Source organism: Mauremys mutica, chromosome 1 (assembly GCF_020497125.1).
Source record: "Mauremys mutica isolate MM-2020 ecotype Southern chromosome 1, ASM2049712v1, whole genome shotgun sequence".
NCBI classification, from domain to species: Eukaryota; Metazoa; Chordata; order Testudines; family Geoemydidae; genus Mauremys; species Mauremys mutica.
In genome coordinates, this window is record NC_059072.1 from 100,366,284 (window position 1) to 100,390,253 (window position 23,970).

The following is a 23,970-nucleotide window of genomic DNA, read 5'->3' on the forward strand; positions in this document are numbered from 1 at the left end:
TGACAAAGCCTTGGCTGGGATGATTTAGTTGGGGATTGGTCCTGCTTTGAGCAGGGGGTTGGACTAAATGACCTCCTGAGGTCCCTTCCAACACTGATATTCTATGATTCTATAAACTTATCTCTCCCATCCAACCTCAGAAGTTCATTCCCATTCCCCACCAACACCCCGTTTACCCTTGCTGTCAAGTCCTGGCTAGGAGTCAACACACCTGCACACATTGTCCTTCTCTTTCCAGTATTTGTGGAGAGTGTGCTGATTTAATACTCGGTTCATTATAAATAGTCTCTGCTTTCCCCTCCCAAACCCACCCACTGACTCTCTTGGATCTCACCCCCTTCTCTGGGTCCTTGTTTCTTCATCACCACACCACTCCCACCTCCCAATCCCTGCTTCCTCACCACGACCACTGCTCCCCTCCAACACACCCCTCCAGAATGCCTGCTTCCCTCCCATTCCCAGCTCCACTTTATCACCCACCCACTTGCCTTCAGGTGTCTGCTTCCCCCTCCATGCCCTAGTCCCCACCTGCTCCCCCCCACCCTCTGAAAAATCCTATCTTCCAGGCTTTCATGTCTGTTAGCCTCCTAGCTACTCAGTCTTCCAATACAGCAAGTTATGCTGCTGCCTCTCATATGTGTAGGCAGCAGCAGAGATTCCATTGCCTGCAGCACCAGGTAGTCTGATTTTCCTCTAAGCTGAGATTTTCTGGTTTTCCAGTTTTCCCCAAAAATCACTAAGGTTCTCTCCACTCCCTGAAATTTTGGAAATGATCAGATGTTGTGTTCCAACATGATCACCTTACGTACAGCGAAGCAAAGAAATGCCATCATGTTGAGTGTAGAGCCTCACTTTGCTTGGCTAATAAGGAATTTCATTCATTCAAGTGTAAATTCTGTAATATGTCAGCCTATCCTGTAGGAGTTGAATCGTATTAAGGCAAAGACTTGATTCTCCCAGAACTTGTTTTGTTTCCCGACTCTCTCCACCCTCTTTACTACTAATTGGGAGAAATATCCTTCAGCTATCTAGTGCCGTTCTATAAACCAGCAGATAGTGTTGTAGCTGATACTTTACCCAGATGCCAAGAACTTTTTATTTCCTGCTTCACCTTGTTAGTCTAAGTCATAATGGTTGTATTCCATCCATGTGATAATACTTGAATGGGAAGTTTCCAGTCAAGTTGTTAGCATCATGCCACACAATGGTTGCTCCGACTTCCACAGTTTTTCCTTAAATTTAGAACAGAAGGTACCGTTTGTAAATGTGTGATAGCTTTTGGCAAGAGTTGATTTTTGAGAAGCTTCTGTTGCTCTTTGATATTTATTAAATGTACTTCTAACTAATAAATAAAAAAATAGGTGAATGTGAAGTTACTGCGTAGCAATATAAAAAGCCCTCTGAGGGACTTATGTAGAAGGCAAGGGTGGCCAAAACTTCCCTCTCCTGAGGAAACATATAGGGGCCTACTGCAATTCAAAGTGGGTGGTAATGTTTAGGTAAGGAACCCAATCAAGGTGGCCAGGGGATGGTCTGATTCAGAGCAGACCATCAGCAGTCCTGTTAATCCCCTGGCAAACACTAAACATAGAAGAAACTCTGAGGGAATTTGATGGTGAAAATCATGCATGCCCTCCCAGAAGGGTACAATTTGCACTCCTATTATTGATAAAAATATTTTCCAGCTTTCAAAGGGATAAATGGCAAATTTTTTTGTATTACAGGAGTAAATAACAAATCAGCCCAAGTTCTTCTCCTTTTGGTGATTCCTGGACATTTAATTTTCTTGTACACCATCCATTTAATGAAAAGTGGTCATACCTCTTTGACTCCAATTTTTATAGCAGTATATTTGTTTGCAGCCCTGCTACAGGTAAGAATAAAAAATGGTTATAATATGTTTTAGTTCTCAAAGAATACCATGTTTGATACTTGCTTTTAGATATGTAAAGAGTAGAAGCAATAGGGGGTGTGTGTCCGTGTTATGGGTTATCAGCACACACCCTCTTTGTAATAAATTATTATCACACATACCCAACAGCTTCTACAACTGCAGTTTGGGGTTTCTCATCAGATACCTCACTGTGTCATTTTCCCAAGTGTATGTTGTGCTTCATCTCTGTTCCTCGTGTGTCAGCACTATTAAAGCCAGTAAGCATCATGTTAAACAATGGGAGAGGAATATGGCCTTTATTAATAGAAAGCAGGCCAAGAAAAATTCCTAAAAAAGTCTCAACTTGGTTTCATTCAAATAAAATGGATCACAATCTTGGTTAACATAACCCACAAATGTAACCGTCTTACCGATATGCTTGTGTGCATCTCTTAAACACTCATTAAAGGTGAAGTCAGTTTAGCAGTAACCAGAATAATAATTAATTGCATCCCTTGTTTTTATTAAACATTTTTGCATCACTTTTGCTGGCTTTATTTAAGTCTCTAGCCTAAGCAATAGCAGCAGTTGAAATAGTCATAGCATAAGCTGAAGTCACTCCAAATAAAGAAATCAGCTTATACATTGAATTGTTTTATTTACAGTCAAGGTTTTAGTTAAAACTTTGCTGAGTTGAATAAAACATTTAGTTATATTTAAAAAAAAATTAAGGACGTACTTGAAAGATCCATATGTGGAGTGTAGGTCTTACTTCTAAAATAACTATTACCAAGTTATCTTTAAAACTAACATCATCATAGTCAACAAATCTCTTACATAAAAAAACCCTATAATTCGGTGTTCTGAACTCTGTTTTTCTGTGTTTATTAGAGTGGTGTTGTTTCAGTTTAATTCTAAATGGGTAAAAAAAAATCACCTGGATTGTATATTTTAAATATACTCATATATATATTCTGAAGTTAGAAATTCAGTGATTAAAAAGATGGATTTTGCAAACTGCTAGCATTTGAATTTTATATGAGAACACCATTTTTTTACCTAGTATACAATTGGAAAACTCAAGGCCTTGCATATAACTGTGTCTCATACTAAAATTGTCATGCCATTATTTTTAACTTTTTTCCTTCATACTTCCTGTTCTTACCCATTCTATCACTTTGATTTGTTTAATTTCTCCTTCTCCATCCCTCTCTCATGTACTTACTTTACATTGTCCTGATGCAGATTTCACTGAAAGCAATGGATATGTCAAGAACTGCTAGAAGAAATTGATTTTATGTTTTTCTGTTATAATTATATTAGCAGCTATGCAAATACTATATTATCATTTCCCTCAGTTTTGAATTGGCATTTTGGAAAGTCTCAGGTTTCTCTTGCTGCTAACTGCTAATGCTAAGAAGAGGCTTTTTAGAATGGCATGGTAGAAAAATCTTGGCATCAGCATAAGTATACATTTAAAGTACATTTTCAAAAATTGCAAGGCCTGATTCACCTTTCACTTATGCCAGTTTTACAGTATTCCACTGACACCAGTACAGTCCATCCTGATTTTTAATCTGATATAAGCAAGAGGAGGCTGAAGCTTGCCGTTTTTCCTTTTGTGGATGATTTTCTCTTTACCACCATCTGTCTCTGGCCATGACAGACATTTTGCAGTTATTGTTCTTCAGTGGCTGAATCACAACTTTTGCACACTATAATTTTTCAAGGGTCTTTTGCAAAGTTACAGTTAGGAACCCCATATTTCTAGTCACCTTATGAAAATATTCCACTACATTGATGGTTTCTTTTCTCTTCCTTTATTCCCTTTTTCTTATACCAGATATAATCACATTTCTATAATGCTGGTATATAGAAAGAAAGGTTTTGTATAGCTTTAATTAGCAGAATTCAGATTTTCATATAAATGACACTGCCCTGTCCCTTGAGTCATGATTACATCTTCAATTATCTGTACCACCTTAATCAGTTATGCTGGTGCTCTTTCTTACTGCCTATTGGGACCTTATGAGTGTGGGCCTCCCATGCAATTGCACGTTTCTTAGTTTTCTTTTTTTTTAACATTAAACCACTTCACTTCTTGCCTTTCATTTTCTGCTCAGCACTAGTGACGAAATCTAGACACCTTGATAGTAATGAGAATAGTTTGAAATTACCAATCAATCCTTCTCTGCTGGCCTTTCTTTAGAGATATGCAACTTCCAACTTCTTTAGAGATCAACTCTAATCTTGTTCTAATTCTTTTTTTCCCATGGGACTTTTATATTTTGTCCTCCTTCAACAGTTAGCCTTTTCAAGGATTTAGTGTTTTGCCTTCATAGTAAGATTAGAAAATCTCACTGCTAATTACTGTCATTTCAGTTATCAACCAAACCACAATCTCTTGAGCAATGAAATACAAAACCTGTAGTTGTTTCCACTTTGTGTTTAAATCATCAGTATACGTCTTGTTTTATGAAAGACCTACATATTAGCAGGCTAAAAGTGCTTTTTTTAAATCTGAGGTAACAAATGAATATCTGTAGACAGCCAGAACACAATAATACCCAAAGGCAATAATCAGTTATGGGCAGTCTAAACTGAGCAGGTTTGATATCCTATTGCTTTATTCATTATATTCGTTTTGGGCCAAAATCTGTTGTAGAATATTTGCACTTTCTTTCTGTTATGGTGATCATAGCCACATACTGAATCTCTTTATAGTCCCTTTGGTATACTAAAATTCTGCTTAATAAATGAAAATGGATGACTTTTCTAGCCCTAAAAACCTCTTGACATTTGCAAGATGATTATAAAGGAGAACAGAGCTTTGATTGTGATGGGAACTGCTGGTTTAATGTAACTAATCTCTCCACAGCAACACCGCTGTATCTTCCACCGAGTAGCCCCCACAACAATACCCCATCAAATTGTGTTTATTCTTCTTCTTCACCATTGTGATGTCTCTCTTCCTGTTTATCGCCCTTCCCTGGGTATGATTCAAAGCCCACAGAGTCAGTGGCTTCCATTAAGTTCAGTGGTCTTTGGAGCACTTTCATGGGGTGTCTTCTTCCCCTATCCTCATCCCCTGTTGTTAATTTTGTCTTCATCCCTTCCTTTCTTTCTTATTTCTAATACCTTTATACTCTTTTCCACTGCTACTTTATTTAGTTCACTTCATATGTCTCTGCTACTTGCTCACTCCCAGATGTTCTATGCCTCCTCTGTGTAATACAGTTAAAAACATTTATGGGAAAGGAGTCATTATGATACATTTACATTAGGGCTGTCAAGCGATTAAAAAATTAATCATGATTAATTGCACTGTTAAACAATAAAAGAATACCATTTATTTAAATATTTTTGGATATTTTCTACATTTTCAAATATATTGATTTCAATTACAACACAGAATACAAAGTGTGCAATGCTCACTTTTTATTTATTTTTGATTACAAGTATTTGCACTGTAAAAAACAAAAATTGTATTTTTCAGTTCACCTAATACAAGTACTGTAGTGCAATCTCTTTATCGTGGAAGTTGAACTTACAAATGTAGAATTATGTACAAAAAAACTGCATTAAAAATAAAACAATGTAAAATTTTAGAAGTCCACTCAGTCCTACTTCTTGTTCAGCCAGTCACTCAGATAAACAAACTTGTTTGTATTTGCAGGAGATAATGCTGCCCGCTTTTGTTAAAATTGTCACCTGAAAGTGAGAACAGGTGTTCTCATGCCACTGCTGTAGCTGGTGTCACAAGATATTTACATGCCAGATGTGCTAAAGATTCATATGAACATGCGTCCATGCTGATGATGGGTTCTGCTCGATAACAGTCCAAAGCAGTGCAGACCGACGCATGTTCATTTTCATTATCTGAGTCAGATGCCTCCAGCACAAGGTTGGTTTTCTTTTTTGGTGGTTCGGGTTCTGTAGTTTCTGCATCAGAGTGTTGCTCTTTTAAGACTTCTGAAAACATGCTCGACACCTCATCCCTCTCAGATTTTGGAAGGCACTTCAGATTCTTAAACCTTGGGTCCAGTGCTGTAGCTATCATTAGAAATCTCACATTGATACCTTTTTTGCGTTTTATCAAAACAGCAGTGAAAGTGTTCTTAAAATGAACAACATGTGCTGGGTCATCATCCGAGATTGCTATAACAAGAAATATATGTCAGAATGTCGGTAAAACAGAGGGGACATACAATTTTTCCCCCAAGCAGTTCAGTCACAAATTTAATTAACACATTATTTTTTTAATGAGTGTCATCAGCATGGAAGCATTTCCTCTGTAATGGCGGCCAAAGCATGAAGGGGCATACAAATGTTTAGCATATCTGGCACGTAAATACCTTACAAAAGTGCCATGCAAATGCCTGTTCTCACTTTCTGGTGACAGTGTAATTAAGAAACAGGCAGCATTATCGCCTGTAAATGTAAACAAACGTGTTTGTCTTAGTGATTGGCTGAACAAGAAGAAGGACTGATTGGACTTATAGGCTCTGGAGTTTTACATTGTTCTGTATTTGAGGGTAGTTATGTAACAACAAAAAAATATACATTTGTAAGTTGCACTTTCAAGACAAAGAGATTGCACTACAGTACTTGTATGAGGTCAGTTGAAAAATACAATTTCTTTTATCATTTTTACGTGCAAATATTTGTAATCAAAAGTAATATACACTTTGATTTCAATTACAATACAGACTACAATATATTTGAAAATGTAGAAAAACATCCAAAATACTTAATTCATTTCAATTGGTATTCTATTGTTTAACAATGCGATTAAACCTGTGATTATTTTTTTTAGTTAATTGCGTGAGTTAACTGCAATTAATCGACAGCCCTAGTTTACATAAATATAAATTAGCATTAATATAGATTTAGTTATTACTAATCAATAGTACGCTATGTGTAGTAACAGAAAAACTCATAGAAAGTCACGGAATGAATTTACAATCACTTTTTAAACATAACCATTGACCTCTGTAAATACTGGTTTTGATTTTGAAAATAGTGTGAACTGGTCAGTATTATGGACTAACGATCATTTTTATAAACAAAGCTGTTTTGATTTTCAAAAGATGGAAAAAAAACCAGTAAACAACTTTGTTTTGTTCCTCTAACTGTAAATGTACCATGTCTTTTAAACTAAATACAGTCGAACCCATTTATCTCGACCTCGGTTAACTTGCCAACCCTATTAAGTCGACGTTTTAGTAGTGGAACCGCCAAACTCCCTCTTTGTCTTACCGGTTTCTCATCGGTTATGTCGATTCTTTAATCTCGCCGAACCCTAATATCTGGAGCACAGAAGAGCTTTTGCCACTAACCGAGGTTGAGATAAATGGGTTCGACTGTAACTCCGGCGGCGGCCCTGCCCGGCTCCTGCCGCATCCCTCCCCGGCCACACGACTCCTGCCCTAGCCCCGGCTCCCCAGCCCCGCGGTTCCCCGCGTACCCGCCCGCCCGGCCCCGCTTCCCCGGTCCCCGCTTCGCCGTCCGCCTGGCCCCGCTTCGCCGGTCCCCGCTTCGCCGTCCGCCCGGCCCCGCTTCGCCGGTCCCCGCTTCGCCGCCTGGCCCCGCATACCCGGTCCCCGCCCGCCCGCCCGACCCCGCATACCCGGTCCCCGCTTCGCCGCCCGCCCGTCCGCCCGGCCCCGCTTCGCCGGTCCCCGCTTCGCCGCCTGCCCGCCCGGCCCCGCATACCTGGTCCCCGCCCGCCCGCTCGGCCCCGCATACCTGGTCCCCGTTTCGCCGCCCGCCCGTCCGTCCGGCCCCGCTTCGCCGGTCCCCGCTTCGCCGCCCGCCCGTCCGCCCGGCCCCGCTTCGCCGGTCCCCGCTTCGCCGGCCGCGCGCCGCCGGCCCCACTTACCCGGTCCCCGCCCGCCCGCCCGGCCCCGCATACCCGGTCCCCGCTTCGCCGCCGGCCCCGCTTCGCCGGTCCCCGCTTCGCCTGCCGCCCGCCGTCCGCCCGGCCCCGCTTACCCGGTCCCGCCCGCCCACCCCGGCCCCGCATACCCGGTCCCCGCTTCGCCGCCCGGCCCCGCTTCGCCGGTCCCGCTTCGCCGCCGCCCGCCCGGCCCCGCATACCCGGTCCCCGCCCGCCCGCTCGGCCCCGCATACCCGGTCCCCGTTTCGCCGCCCGCCCGTCCGTCCGGCCCCGCTTCGCTGGTCCCCGCTTCGCCGCCCGCCCGTCCGCCCGGCCCCGCTTCGCCGGTCCCCGCTTCGCCTGCCGCCCGCCCACCGGCCCGCTTACCCAGTCCCCGCTTCGCCGCCCGCCCGTCCGCCCGGCCCCGCTTCGCCGGTTCCCGCTTCGCCTGCCGCCCGCCCACCCGGCCCCGCTTACCCAGTCCCCGCTTCGCCGTCCGCCCGGCCCCGCTTCGCCGGTCCCCGCTTTGCCGCCCGGCCCCGCTTCCCCGGTCCGTTCCCGGCCCCCCGTCCCCACTCCCCGCCCGCCCACCCCGCCCCGCATACCCGGTCCCCGCTTCGCCTGCCGCCCGCCCGCCCAGCCCCGCTTACCCGGTCCCCACTTCACCTGCCGCCCGCCCGCCCCGCTTACCCGGTCCCCGCTTCGCCTGCCGCCCGGCCCCGCTTACCTGGTCCCGCTTTGCCTGCCGCCCGGCCCGCTTACCGGGTCCCGCTTCTTTGGCTGCCCGGCTCCGGGTCCCCGTCCCCGGCCGCCCGGCCCCGCTTCCCCGTCCCGCTTCGCCGGATCCAGCCACGTGCAGGCACCGCGGTAAGGGGGCAGGGAGGGGGTGTTGGAGAGAGGGCAGGGGAGTTCAGGGGTGGGGGGGTGGATAGGGGTTTATCTCGATCATCGGTTATCTGGACTATTTTTGGCAAACCCCTAGGCCGGCGACATAACAGGGTTCAACTGTAAATGATTTGGATCTATTGCTTGCAATCTTGGCTCTGTTGAACTCAATGGCAAAACTTCTGCTAACGTCAGTGGGGTCAATATTTCAATCATTTTATTTACATTACATCTGAGAAAAAGTAAACCACTTTTCATGCAGTGATGTTTTTTTTAAGATTGAATGTAAAATCTCAGAAATAGTTTTATAATATAGAGCCTGGCACATACTTATCTATGGCACCATTCTCAAGTAATGCACAATAAGTACTGTAATTATGCCTACACTATGTACAAATACCTACTGAAACCTATACATTACTTCATTTTATGAAAAATGCAAATAATACAGCATATATTGACTGGGCAAACAACTGTATATTGCTGAAAATCAAACATGACAGCAGACTGATTTAAACATGGCTTGGGTTTGGTGTGTATTGTATTGTTGAGGGGGAACATATTTGTTTTCTGAAAACTATACAAAGCCAAGCTTTTGATACCTTCTTCATGAAAATACAGTCTGGCTATGGATCAACAATGCATATCTGATTGAATAGCTCAGGGACATGCAAAAGGGGGGCAAGCAGGGGTACAGGGTTCCCCCTCCCCCAACAATTGGCACAGAATTCCTCCAGCCCCAGGGCCGCGGCAGGGAGAGAGAGTGAGCTCCTCTGGCCCTGGCTGGAGGAGCGCTCTCTCTCTCTCCCATCCGCAGCCCCAGGGCCAGAGGAGCTCTGTGACCCCACCACAGCCAAGTATTTGTGAATACATTTATTCAGAGGGCTCCACGGTGCATGGATTTTCGTTGAAATGGTAAGTGCACTGTTGTTTATTTCTATGCATATAACGTATGTGTGTGTGCTGATATGGTTTAAAGCAGGGGTCGGCAACCTTTTGCACATGGACCGTCAAGGTAATCCGCTGGCGGGCCACGAGACATTTTGTTTACGTTGACCATCTGCAGGCGCAGCTCCCCGCAGCTCCCAGTGGCCAGGAATGGCAAACCGCGGCCACTGGGAGCTGCGGGGGGCCATGCTTGCGGACAGTCAACGTAAACAAAATGTCTCGCGGCCCGCCAGCAGATTACCCTGATCGGCCGCGTGCCAAAGGTTGCCGAACCCAGGTTTAATGTGTATACTATCTGTTTGTTTAATGTGCCCCTCCAAAAGTGGTCAAATTTAAATTCCTGCACATGCCCCTGGAATAGCCATACGGTCGTCAGCCTTTTTTTTTTTTTTTTTTCTTTTGAGGCACAGCGTGCTTTAACTATTTGCAGCTAGGCATAAAGAATAAGGTTCATTTTCAGCCTTGTCATGCAGCAATAAAATGAAGGCAAAACTGGAGTAATGAAACCATCAGTCTTACAGCAAGCTGCTTTGAACATTCAAAGGCTGCCTCTGTGCTTCAGGTTCCTGCTGAGCCAATAAAGAGCCCTCTGAGGAATTTTCACACCTACCAACCAAATCTCAGCGTGCAGCTGTGTTATAGACTCTGGAAATAAACAAGTAATGGGAAACTCTAGAAGCCATCACCCAGTAAATTTGCCGTGATAAAATACAATTACTCGTATCAGTAAAAATCAGAACAGTATTCTTGTGGAGTGACATATTTTGAACATTCCAGAGTAGTTTTCTATTTGACTGCAAACTCGAGAATTCAGTGGTGTTTTGATGACTTATTTCTTTACAATTAAAAGGTGTCTTGGGTGCTACAATAGCCTGAGGCCATAAAGAACCTTATTTTTATCATTTGGGAATGTTTACTAATGGCACTATTGTGTACTACTTACACAGAGGGGGAAAATACCTCATGAAGTTCAATGCAGTTTTTGTCTGAATAAGGATAATAGGTCTATATAGAAGGAGAATATTGCTGAATTTTAAAGACTGCTTTTTATATTATCCAAAGTTGACTTCCAAAATCTACAGCATGTACTGATACCAGAGATTCTCATGATTCAAGAAAATGTTAAAATAAACGCCCAATCCTGGCCCTGCTTCTGCCAGCTTTGTGCCACAAAGGAGCAGGAAAGCCAGTTGAGGATTCCAGGTTTACACTGATATAAAGGTGTCAGCACATAAAGTTGCACTGGTTTAACTAAATTGATTTGAAAACATACCTTTAGTTAAACCAGTGCAATTCTGTGTTTAGAGCAGGCCTTAGTTTTTGTATATCAAGGTTTTTATACCATACTTATCTAGGTTCTCGGATACCATGGTGATAAGCACTTTAGATAGATATCATGTAATTATACATGTTGCTTAGATACATTTTAAGAATTTTAAGGCCTGATCCTAGCAAACCTGGGGATCATCAAAGCACAAAGTAGTCTTAAGCAATACCTCCTTTTTCTTGGCCTTGCTCCCAACACATCTTCTGTGCTGGGATTGAGGAGAGGAAGGGGCACATAGAGCTGGTTATGCTGTCAGTGCCACTTAGAGATTTGCCAATATTTATCTTGGTTTAGCTTATGCCTGTAAATTTACAGGTGCATGTTAAATTGATATTATAACGAGTTTTAAACAGATATGATTATCCATACACTGAGTCACACCAGTTTAACAAAATTAGTTTGATGCAACTTCGGTGTGTAGACCTAGCCTAAGTGTGTTTACGTATCAATTTGTTTACCATTTTGAATTTGATCCAGAAGTAAACAAGGAGCAAGTGGAATATACCCATGCTGGTGTCTGTTGCTTAAGAGGCAGGCTGTTGAATGATGAATGCATTGTAGCTTGTGCGTTTGGTGTCCACATACACCCCCAAGCAGTGTGAATTGCTCTTTTCTAACATGGAAGTAATTATGGCATGGCTGACAGTGGCAAGGTCCTTCTTAGAGAAGAAAGGGGATAGTATTCTTTTGGAGAGCCAGAGGTGGTAGAAATTATTTCCATATTTGGGGGAGGCAGTGGATTGATTCCTCTGGTTATGACATGGAAAGAACCAGGACTGTTGACGTGTCACCACCAGAGAAGATTGGTTTTTGTTTTGTTTTAAAATGTAATGGAACAGTCTACTTTTATAATAAATAAAATAATAATAATTGGAGATTGGTATATCTCCTAGAACTAGAAGGGACCTTAAAAGGTCATCGAGTCCAGCCCCCTGCCTTTACTAGCAGGATCAATTTTTGCCCCTGATCCCTAAGTGGCCCCCTCAAGGATTGAACTCATAACTCTGGGTTTAGCAGGCTAATGCTCAAACCACTGAGCTATCCCCTTTTTTGGAACAACGAGGTATCTGCATCCAGCATCTATATTCTCTGAGTATTCAGGGCCTACTTTGCAAGTACTTTGAATGCAGAATTTTCATTGCAGTCAATGGGAACTCCATGAATGGAGGCTTACAGAATGAGACCATTATAGGTACTTTACAGTTACCATTCAGACAAGGCCCCATAGGGATGCCATGAGGGGGAAAAGATCTGAGAAACGTAATGTGGAATTAAAACTAATTTTAATCTCATCTGGGACCACAGACAAGTAAAATGCTATAATAATAATCCTGTGGTTATAGCATGACATCACAGGTCAGAGTTGTGGTTGTTTTGGTGCCTTAATTATGCATTTCTTATATTAACATGTTTGGAGTTCTTAACTGTAAACTTAACTCTGAAGTCTCTGGTTTATAATAGTTGGTTTGGGGATAATTACTACATCCATCAAATGGATTTTACCCAATATGATACATACTCACGACCAAGGGCGGCTCTACGAATTCCGCTGCCCCAAGCAGGGCGAAGCGCTGCGCCGCTCGCGCTGCCGGGCGCCGGTCCCGCGCCTCCGCAGGACCTCCTGCAGACATGCCGCTGGTCCCGCGCCTACGGTGGAGCTTCCGCAGGCATGCCTGCGGGAGGTCCACACGAGCCGCGGGACCAGCGCACCCGCCGCAGTCATGCCTGCGGGAGGTCCGGTCGTCCCGCGGCTCCGTTGGACCTCCCGCAGGCATGACTGCGGAAGGTCCGCCGGACCCGCCTGCCGCCCTCCCGTTAAAATGCCGCCCCACGCGCGCGCTTGGCGCGCTGGGGTCTGGAGCCGGCCCTGCTCACGACCTTCATTCTACCTTTCTCTCAGAATTCATACATAATACTAGAAATGAACATATTATCCAGTGCTTCATTCATGAAAAATATACACATGTAAACAACCTCTATCCTGTTTCCTAGCGATAGCTAAATGAATTAGTAATGGGAAAATAAAACTGTATTTCATAATACATTATCACATTGAAACATGGGTAAAAGCATGAGGGATAACAGCAGTGAATTTAGTACTAGCAGCAAGCCACAAGAAATGCTGCCAATACCCATTCCCCATCAAAGAATCTTCAGCACTGGTAAAACCACTGAGTGGTATTGGCTCCAGACCCAAATTTATGGCTGAATGTTGAAGTGACCTGGATATTGAAATGATAGAACATTAGAAGTATGTAGCTAAATTTTACCCATTCCTGTAGTTCAGTGTTGGCACTCTGATTACACAAGCTACATCTATCTTCATGAAAGATATTTAAAACATCTTATTTACATATAAATAAAAATATAATGGATGTGCTTATAATATTGTGTGGTTATAAAACTTTTATCAGCATGAATTAATCTGGGTTTTATCATAATGGTGAAATCATAAGTCAGTCATGCAGGAAATCCTAAATTAATATACTGTACCAATAAAACCGTTATATTATCCCACAACATACCATAATGTATTCTTTCTACACTACATAAAACAGGACATATATATTAGTAATGTTTAAGAGATTTTTTTTAAATGTCGGGTTTTATTGGAAATATTTTTTGTTTCTTTCTGCTTGTGAAGCCAGGTGCCTTAATAACCATGAGTCCAACTGCAGAGGGCTCAGAGATAGTAAAGATATCTAAAAATTACCAAAAATCAGCTTTTTTATGTCTAAAATCAGAAATTGAAAGTTTACCCCTAGCCCTACAAAGATGAGAAGCAAATTCTAAGTCCCATTAAAAAAGAAGGAATATTTCTTTTTCTGTGGTATAATGCTCCCATTTCTAGCCCTGCAGAGTCATGAGATATTGAACTTCAAACATTAGGCACCTAGCTTTGAAAATATAGTTTTATATTATATACACATGTACTATTTACTTCATGACTTTGCATCATTAGTACAGTGTGTAGGCTGAACAAGATTTGTCTTCTCAACAGTCTCTTTTTGCCACTTCCATTATACTGTTTTCCACTGTTCTCTGACCTCAGCTGCCAATATGTTTTTATCAAACTGAGTTTTACCAACACCATCATACTTGCTAACTTTACATACTGCTTTTTGTAACACTAAATACAAAAGCCTTCTTGAAGTCCAGGCTGATTATGTCGTCTGTTTCATAGACTATCAGGGTTGGAAGGGACCTCAGGAGGTCATCTAGTCCAACCCCCTGCTCAAAGCCGGCCCAGTTCCCAACTAAATCATCCCTGCCAGGGCTTTGTCAAGCCTGACCTTAAAAATCTCTAAGGAAGGAGATTCCACCACCTCCCTAGGTAACTTATTCCAGTGCTTCACCACCCTCTTAGTGAAAAAGTTTTTCCTAATATCCAACCTAAACCTCCACCACTGCAACTTGAGACCATTACTCCTTGTTCTGTCACTTCTGTCAATTTCTTTTTTCAGCCACATCAAGAAATTTAATCCAATTTATTCATCCTGACCTTCCTTTTAAAATGTCAATATTTCATTCTTTAACCAGTCTGCTTCTTTCCAAGTATTATCCTGTCTTTTCCCTGATCAATGACTATAGAGTCTCTCAGTTCTGAGGACAGTCCTTTTATGTATGCAGCTACTCAGTTATTTCTTTGACCTTTCTGAAACATGGTGGTCAGTTTATCCTCCCTTTAAGTCTTGTAGAATTCAAGGACTACTTTTCTCCCAAACCTACACCAGCCAGATATTTTAGAAATGGAAATATATAGACATAATTTGGAGTTTTAAGTCTTTAATTTAAAAAATGTCACATTCTGCACTACATTTTACTATGTACAGTATTTCTAATTAATCGTGTCTCTTTTCAGAGCAAGTAATAATATTGTTCTTTAAAAGAGTTCCCGCATCATTAGATTGATAAACCTGTATAACTATTGTCTATTTAAGTTATGGAGTCTGCTATGTAGGGCCTGTAAGGGAATGTTTATGTACAGTATCTCTATATACAGACCTTTTTTGTCTGTGTTGGAAGAAGGAGCTGACTGAAAGAATCTGACATAATCTTCCAAAGAAAACATCTGCTTTTAAATATATTTGTTTGGATTCCAGTAAGCACACCTAGCACATGCATAATTAGCTTAAACTACAGAGTTGCCTATTCAGAAGATGTGTTTATCTAAATAAGTTATGCATATTTCATAAAGAGAAAATAGGGAGAGTGTTTGGTAATTTCTTAAAAAATCCACAAGTTTAGATTTAAAATATGCTTTTGTAGTATAAAGCATGAATTTTTTAATTTTTAAAAAATGAAGTGCTGAGAGGAAATTTTGTAATGTATTTAATCATTTTAGTATATTTAACGTGGTATTTTCTAAACTTGGCTTTAATCTAGAGATCATTTTAAAAAATCTTATGAGCACTGAAAATGTTCTAGCAACTGATAGCATTTGGAAAGATAATGTATGCATTTAGTTTTAAATTTTCTAATTTAAAGAATACATTCATTCGGATCTTAATTTTTGACTTTTACCATTTTTGTATTACCGGTACATGTATTTTCTTTAATGTATATAGTAAATCTTCTTCTGTATGTTAGTAAGATAAGAACTGTCCTTAGTTCAGACCTCAAGTTATAAATCTTAATTCCTGAAGACCTGATTAGCTAAAAAGACATTGTGCTGTATGAACATTTATTTCAGCCTAGGCAGTCCCATCCAAAGAGACAAGAAGAGATGGAGACTCAGATAGTATGCTTTTCCCCCCACTCATGCCATGCCACATGATTGAAGGGAGCCAGAAATTCTTATACAGCTGTGGAATATTCAAAAATGAATCCCTACTAGTACTGGATTACTAGTCACACATACCTTCAGCATTAAATTAATATTTCTTAGGTGTTGAGACAGTCACAGCTGGGAATAAAGTCTTTAACACAGCACTTTGAACCAAATTCAGACCTGGTGTAAAAGTGCAGATCTCACAATGCCCATGGGAATTGGGCCTAGGTTGAAATTGATACTTCATGGTTTCTAGGCAATTTACATTGGTTCCTACTGTCCGGGTGAAATATTAGATCACATCTTTCTAATTGTTAGAAAGATGTGATCTAACAAGTGCTCCTGTGCATCACACTAAACTTCAATTTCTTCAGCGCTGCTTCCGTAAAGCCAATCTCCCTACTTACTCTCTCAATTTCAATCAAATTATGCCTTGTGGCATTTGGTTACTTTTATATTAATTAACCTCAAAATTTCATTGTTTCTTATATTTTTGTATTGAAAATATAATTGCACTGTAGGACAAAGTATTGGGAAAGAGCACTAGTGGTGTGGACACCAGGGAGACAGCTTTGGTTATTGGAAACCAGGAGGTAGTTGAGACTTTACGTACTGGGGAGAAGATGCATCTTGTCTTTTCTTCTAAAGGACATATCAAGTGGGGTCCCACAGGGATCAGTTCTGGGGCCAGTTCTGTTCAATATCTTCATCAATGATTTAGATAATGGCATAGAGAGTACACTTATAAAGTTGGCAGAGGATACCAAGTTAGTGGGAGTTGCAAGTGCTTTGGAGAATAGGATTAAAATTCAAAATGATCTGGACAGACTGGAGAAATGGTCTGAAGTAAATGGGCTGAAATTCAATAAGGACAAATGCAAAGTACTCCAGTCAGGAAGGAACAATCAGTTGCACACATACAAAATGGGAAATGACTGCTTAGGAAGTAGTACTGTGGAAAGGGATCTGGGGTCATACAGATCACAAGCTAAATACAAGTTAACAGTGTAACTCTGTTACAAAAAAAAGCAAACATCATTCTGAGATGTATTAGCAAGGGTGTTGTAAGCAATACATGGGAAGCAATTCTTCCGCTCTACCCCGTGCTGATTAGGCCTCAGCTGGAGTATTGTGTCCAATTCTGGGTGCATTTCAGGAAAGATGTGGACAAATTGGAGAAAGTCCAGAGAAGAGCAACAAAAAATGATTAATGGTCTAGAAAACATGACCCATGAAGGAAGATGGAAAAAAATTGGGTTTGTTTAGTCTGGAGAAGAGAAGACTGAGGGGGGACATAACAGTTTTCAAGTACATAAAAGGTTGTTACAAAGAGGAGGGAAGTAAATTGTTCTCATTAACCTCTGAGGCTAGGACCAAAAAACAATGGGCTTAAATTGCAGCAAGGATGGTTTAGGTTGGATATTAGGAAAAAATTCCTGTCAGGGTAGTTAAGCACTGAAATAAATTGCCTAGGGAGGCTGTGGCATCTCCGTCATTGGAGATTTTTAAGAGCAGGTTAGATAAACAGCTGTCAGGGATGGTCTAGATAATACTTATGAGCACAGGGGACTGGACTAGATGACCTCTCGAGGCCCCTTCCAGTCCTACAATTCTGATATTCCGCCTTTTAGGCAAGGGTGAAAGTGATCTTGAGTTTGTGGGGAGAAGGGTTTGAATTCTTCATTCCCCACACCAGCAAGGCACTAACTGCCCCAGTTCACCCAGTGTCTACAATTACACCCACCAATACACACACAGTATGACTTTCAGAGTTGCTGAGCATCCACCACCTCCGTGGGCATCCCAGATGCTCAGCACATCTTAGAAATCAGGCCTGTTAGCTTAATGTTTCTGCTAAAATAATCAGCAGTGAAATGGATCAATGTTAACATTTAGGGTGGGATTTTCAAAACTGCTCTAATTCCACGCCCACTGATTTTGGATTATCTTTTGTTTAATGTTCTGCCATAGGTGTTTACTTTGTTATGGATTGCTGACTGGATGGTGCACCACTTCTGGAAAAAAGGAAAAGATCCTGACAGTTTTTCTATCCCTTACCTTACTGCGTTGGGAGATCTGCTTGGAACTGCCTTATTAGCTATGGGTTTTCACTTTCTGTGGCTCGTTGGTGATAGAGATGGGGATGTTGGAGACTAATCATTCAGATGGACATAGTGTTCCCAGTAGATTCAGAAGAAAAATAGGAGACGACTGCTTACCATTCCAGTCGAAGGATTTCAAAATGATTATTCAATTTAGTATGGGTAATTAAGGTGGCACAGATATTAAATGGCCTTAATTTTTTTAATGAAAGGTGGAACAGAAAGCATTTTATCTGATTTTTACCCTGAAAGTGAGGGCTGTTGCCAGTTGAAAACATCTGACCAGATGCAATGAAATGTAGGCTGATTGTTTGACAAGTGTTTTGTATTAGGGAAAAAATGGAGCGTTTAAAAAAGGAAAATCATGGGATATCATATAAACCAGAGCTGTCTTTAACTGACAATAAATGAACAGTGAAGAAGGGAGATTAAAACAGATCAGTGGCTTATCTTGTCTTTTTTAGCCCTCACACATTGGGTATATACTTCAAATCACGATGCACAAAGGGTTCATTGAGTCAAAATAATTTCCTTCTCACAGACACGACTACTTAATTGATTATGTGTCTTTGCCATTTTTAGTATTTCTCCAGTTGCCACAGGCTGTACATCAAGAATAATAATTATTGTAATGATTTGGGCCCTAATCCTTCAACCATTTGACACATGCTTAACTTTACGCACATTAGAGGAACTACTTGCATGTACTGTTACACTCTTCGAGAAGTATTTGCATGATTGGGCCCTACCACAGTGTAGCAAGAGAACTGCAACCTACTTCTTTTGCCCTTGATATCTATCTAAATCAATTGTGTAAGCCAGGGGTTCTCAAACTTCATTGCACCATGACCCCCTTCTGACAATAAAAATTACCACACAACCCCAGGAGCGGGGACTGAAGCCTGAGCCCACTCAAGCTGTCCTGGGTGAGGGGACCAATTCCAAAGCTACAGGAGGGCCTGTAACCTGAGCCCTGCCAGCCAGGGCTGAAGGCAGGCTTGGGCTTTGACCCAGGTGGTGGGACTTAGGCTTTGACCTTGGCCAGTGGGGCTCAGGCTTTGGCTTTGGCCCTGAGCCCCAGCAAGTCTAATGCCAGCCCTGGCAACCCCATTAAAACAGGGTCGTGACCACCTGGGGGTCCTGACCCACAGTTTGAGAACCACTGGTATAAGCAAACACATTTAGCATGATGCTGCACTGATCTATATTAATGAGGATAAGCTAGAATTAAGCTAGTTTTCTGTTGAAAAATGTACTTTTAGTTGGCAACTGGAGAGTCTTCTAGTATTAATATTAAAAGTACTGTCATGGCATTGACATTTATTATGTACTTTAAGGTTGTGTCATTGTTCCCATTATAATAATCAGTTTTCAGGTGTTTCAGTTGTAAATATTTACCCCGATCAAAACTTGGGGTGTATAAGATTGTGTTGCTTCCTAGACTTTTTTAAAATTTATTTGGACTTTTTGAAAGTTTACATAAACTTTCAAAAAATATAGGGCCAGAGCATACCATCAACTTTTAAGCAGAAATCTCCATCGTTGTTAATAAGGATTTCTTTTTAAAAGCTGTGGCAGAATATGGCCTATAGAGAAAGAAATTACTGGCTGAATGCTTTCTTATATTTGTTTAACTCAAAGCTTAAAACATGAAGTTTGGCAAGTGATTAGTCTAATTAGTAATTTGAAAAAATACATTAAATTGTACAGATATATTTTGAAAATTGGCTACAATTCATGCACAGAAAATGTTTCTAAAATTTAAAAATCATGGAGGACATCCTAAATACATAATTGCATGAATCATTCTGGTTAATTGTGTAAATACTATAACCAAAACTTTCAAATTTGGAGACTTAAAATTAGACACCTAAATCCATATTAGACTCCCAAGTTAGACTCTTAAGTCAGCCTATATCCTTATCCTGCAAACATTTATGTGTGTGATTTTATGCATATGAGCAGTCTCTCTGAATTTAATGAGACTACTCAAATTCATAAAGTTACATTTCCACATAAGTTTTTACAGAATTGGGGCACTAGACACTTAAAAAGTTGGCCTTACTTGCAAAGAGCTGCGGAGCATCCTCATCTCCATGGAAAAACAGGGTGTTTGCAAGTCCAAAAAAAAAAGCCAGGTCCTTGGGTGCCTAGATATGGATTTAGATGCCTAACTTTAGGCACCCTCATTTGAAAATTTTTACTTGAGCTTTTTCTTAAAATTATGACTACCTAGTTGACAGATTGGAAAGGATCATAAACCTGTTATGTCTTCTACTTATGTGAGGTAAAGATGAATATCACTTTAAGTTCCCTGACTTTTGATAGTTTTGTATTAATGTTATTTAAATTAGTTTATTGTAATGTATATTGTGAGAAATACTATAAATTGTTTAAAAATGGGATGGTTATAATTCACTTTTTGTTTGACTTCTTTAAAATGCTGTTTTTATTCTGTGCTATAGACCAAGAAATAATTACAGAATTTAATTCTGGTGGAACTACCTTGTTGAACTGCATTGTCATGGCAAACTTTTTTATTGGAGGAATTACTGGATTTTAAAATCCTAATAAATGAACTGCAAAGCTCTTTAAAGAATAAAAAAAAGTTTCTTCATTGCATTGAAATACCTGCGTGAACAGTACTTATATAATGTATGTTTGTATTGTAGTATTTATTGTTTGCTGATGGTAGCACCATGATGTACTAAGTGTTTTCCAGACAAACAAGAAGGAATGATCCCTGCCCTGAAGAGTACACAATCTAAGGAGACACAGAGAAGGTATGTGTACACTGTAGCAAGGAGTGAGCCTCCCAGTCTGGAGAGAGAGCCCTGTGGCTAAAATCAGCAGTGTAAGCATTGCAGCTGGCTTTCAAGTAGCGGGGGTTGGGTGATGAGGTGGGATGTTCAGGTCAGAAGCAGTGAATGAACTTGGGGGGAGGGGAGCCATGGAAGCAAAGATGGTAGAAGAACTCGAGCATGAAGGCAATGAACAGGGAAACTAGAGGGATGTGAAGCGGAACTGAGAGACAGAGGAAGTCTAGGTATATTGAGGGGGAAATGGGGGGATATTGGGGTGACAGAGCAACATGAGTATCTTGTGGAGGCAGTGAGTGTAAGGTCCAGAGAGACATTAGATGAGGCAGTGCCAGGGAGCAACAAAACCCTTTCTGTAACAAACAGAAGGCAGATATTTGCAGAAGAAGAAAAGTCTGGAGGAATAAATGGTGGGACCCACTGCACTGTTTTCAAGAAAGGAAAAGGGAATGGACTTGGAAGGGAAGACAGATGGAGGAGAAGAGAATGAGGGCATTGGTGGGAGAGGGAGTGGGGAATTTGGAGGGAGCATGAAGGGTATAGGGTGAGATGGTAATGGGGGGATAGATGGATGAGGAAAAATGAGTGCTTTAGGGGAAGGGAGGGGAGAATGAAGGGTTAAGAGAGGTTTGTGCTGAGAGGGAGGAAAAGTTGGAGATCTGGAAGCAAGAGAGGGAGGGCATGATTGTGGTGAATGGGAAGATTTATGAACCCGGTGGGGTGGGTTAAAACATATAGTGTGGGGGCCTCAGGCAAGCTTGTGGTAGTTTTCAGAAAGAATCTTTATCCCCATATGCTGCTGCATGGGGACAGTATGGAAGAAGAAACAAAGGAGTTGTCAGGGTCCATACCATCCTTCATCCACCAGGGACCATAAGCATGAGGTCCAATTTTGATTCTGGCATTGTTGAATTCAGCTCCGCAGTACCCCACTGTTACAGGCCCAATTAGCCACTCACTAAGCTGCTGTGAGGGAACACAGCCACTGGGTCCACAGGTGTTTTAGGCTTTTGGAGCCTGAATGGAGCACACCCACTGCCCCACTCTGGGGATCAATGGGCACAATCTAGTGGTACAGACATTGTCTAGCAGCCTTTCCTGAAGGCTGGAACTCACTGTCCTGCTCCCTAGTCTCTGGGAGAAGTGTTGGCCCTTCAGACTCTCCCATGTCTTACACACACCCTCTTTTGGAATCCCACTGAAGGTGAACTCTCTCTCAGAAAGCATATGGTAGTTGCAGCTTATAGCACAAAAATGCTTTGCATCAGCTGCGAACACCATTGTTCTACTTGAAGTCACAGCTATTTCTAACTGCAGAGATTGCTGTCCTAGCAGGTTGAAGTGGTGGTATCAGTTGTGTAGTAAGCCTCAGTCAAACAAATAAGTCCCCCCTGGTTTTCTTTTTCATAAGGCGGTAGATTCCCCTTCCAGGTGTCTGTATTTATTCAGACTTTCTACTGACTCAGCTAAAACCCAGTATCAGTCAGCCATACATTTTACTCAGCTAAATCAAATGAGATGAAATTTTGTGTCAGTATCCTCCTGGTCAAGCTATTTTTTTAAATTCAAATGAACTTTCATTTCCAGTCTTTCATATCTACTGATCATGTTATCAGGACCTATTTGTTTCTGCTGACAGGGTCAGAAGCACAGCTGCCCACTCTCAGCCTAATAAACTGGGACAGGAGGAACACAGCTGTATTTCCTTAACCACTCTCAGTGGTGTGCACATTTTCTGTAGATCTAAGTTATTCTTAGTTTAAGAAATAGGTGGATGGGTGCTGAACTGATGTGAGTATCACTTGGAGCTTTGAAAGGGCTGAACTCTTGTGTCACACAACAGAATATTGAACTCTGCTAATCTTGGTAAGTAAAGGGAAAATATTTTGTTTTTCAATGTATTTATCTATAGTTTTACATACAAAATTAAAATCAAAAGTAGGTTATTATGGGGGGGGTTACGTCTTTGAAAAGCTTATCCTTAAATACTTTTCAGGAATTGAATTGCTATTGTTCACTTTATGGTAACAGTGTTAACTTTGTAATCATCTAGTTAGGTTAGTTCCATGTAGTGTGCTACACTGAGACAGATTTTATGTTCCGACTTAGTTGGAACAGCCATCTCCTTTTGCTATCCTAGGTATGGGCTTTGTTTTTACTTCATGATGTTTTGTTTTATTATATTCCCCTGATTTTCTCTTCCAAATTGATCATAAAATATTGTCCTGTCTTTTGAAGTTAGAGTATTTAAAAATATAAAAAAAGTCATTTTCTTGCTTTCATGTCACTTCACTACCTAGAACAAGCTGAGTCTCTACTACAAGGATTAAAACTACCACCATAGTGGAGCTTTGTAGGCTTGGGGCCCAGAATGGTAGCCAGTTTCTCAATTTAGGTGTATGTATTGTTCAGTCTAAATCCTGAAGATACTTGTATTAACTTAAATGAAATAAATGGGCTAGAAGTGTTAATGTAGTCCTGTCCACTGTCACTGTCCAGTGTTAAAGGTCCAGGGATTTGTATATAGAGATCCCACACCACTTAATGCTATGGCAAGCACACCATTAAAAATCCTTTTTACCTTTTTATTAAGATACAAAAGAAGGAAAAACAGATAAAGCGTTTGAAATGTAAAGCATTAAGCCTTTTATTTTAACATCCTTTTTAGAAGAAAGAAATTCTTGTTTGACAGTCCTTTATATGGAATCAAAGATAGTAATAACTGTCCTTTTGGGTAAAAGACAATAAGTAGTTGATGTGAGCTGGAGCTGTTGCTGCCGCTGTTAAGGTCCAATCTTGCTTCATCTGAGGTGGTGTTTGTGTTCAGCTGGAGCTGGTAGGGGTGGTGATTTTGTCTGGATCCCTCTCTCCGGCCTGGTCTGGTCAGGACATCTCTCAGGATCAGGATGACAGAGGCCCAGGGTCTCAGGAAACAGTGGGAGTGGCAGCAATGGTGATGAAGCTCACTCCAGTAGCCTTAGTCAGTTCTTCCTTTCTTTCTCCCCAAATTCTCTTTAAGAACCCCAAAAGGGAGCGATGGATGGAATATCCAATTCCCTCATTATTTTGTCCACCAATTATGCCTAGTATCTGACACACCAATTTTGGTTCATTTATTTCCGGTCCCACATTTTCTGGTTTTATCAGCCATGATTTCCATATAGTCCTTGAACCATATCAGTAGGCCCTTTTTGCTTAGACTAATGCAGCTTTTCTGTCTCCTTTTCACATCAAGATTTATAGGATATTGTGGCGCTTTATGGACTTTGACATACTTTGTACAGTTGAGCTCACAATTAGAGTAAATTTGTATCACAACAGATAGTAACTGGTTCACTATACTTAACATTTTAAAATACAGCATCTG

At 41.3% G+C, this 23,970-nt stretch overlaps 1 protein-coding gene across 3 annotated transcripts in view; it reads left to right on the forward strand.

Moving 5' to 3' along the window:
* Positions 1-20,408, forward strand: part of SLC41A2 (solute carrier family 41 member 2) — a 106,565-nt gene extending 86,157 nt beyond the window's left edge. For all 3 annotated transcript variants that reach the window (XM_044987517.1, XM_044987507.1, XM_044987527.1), the window contains 2 exons: positions 1,725-1,873; positions 17,654-20,408. In XM_044987517.1, coding sequence (XP_044843452.1) covers positions 1,725-1,873; positions 17,654-17,839 — 335 coding nt within the window. In that variant the 3' untranslated portion in view covers positions 17,840-20,408. The remainder of the gene's footprint in view (positions 1-1,724; positions 1,874-17,653) is intronic.
* Positions 20,409-23,970: the final 3,562 nt, after the last annotated feature.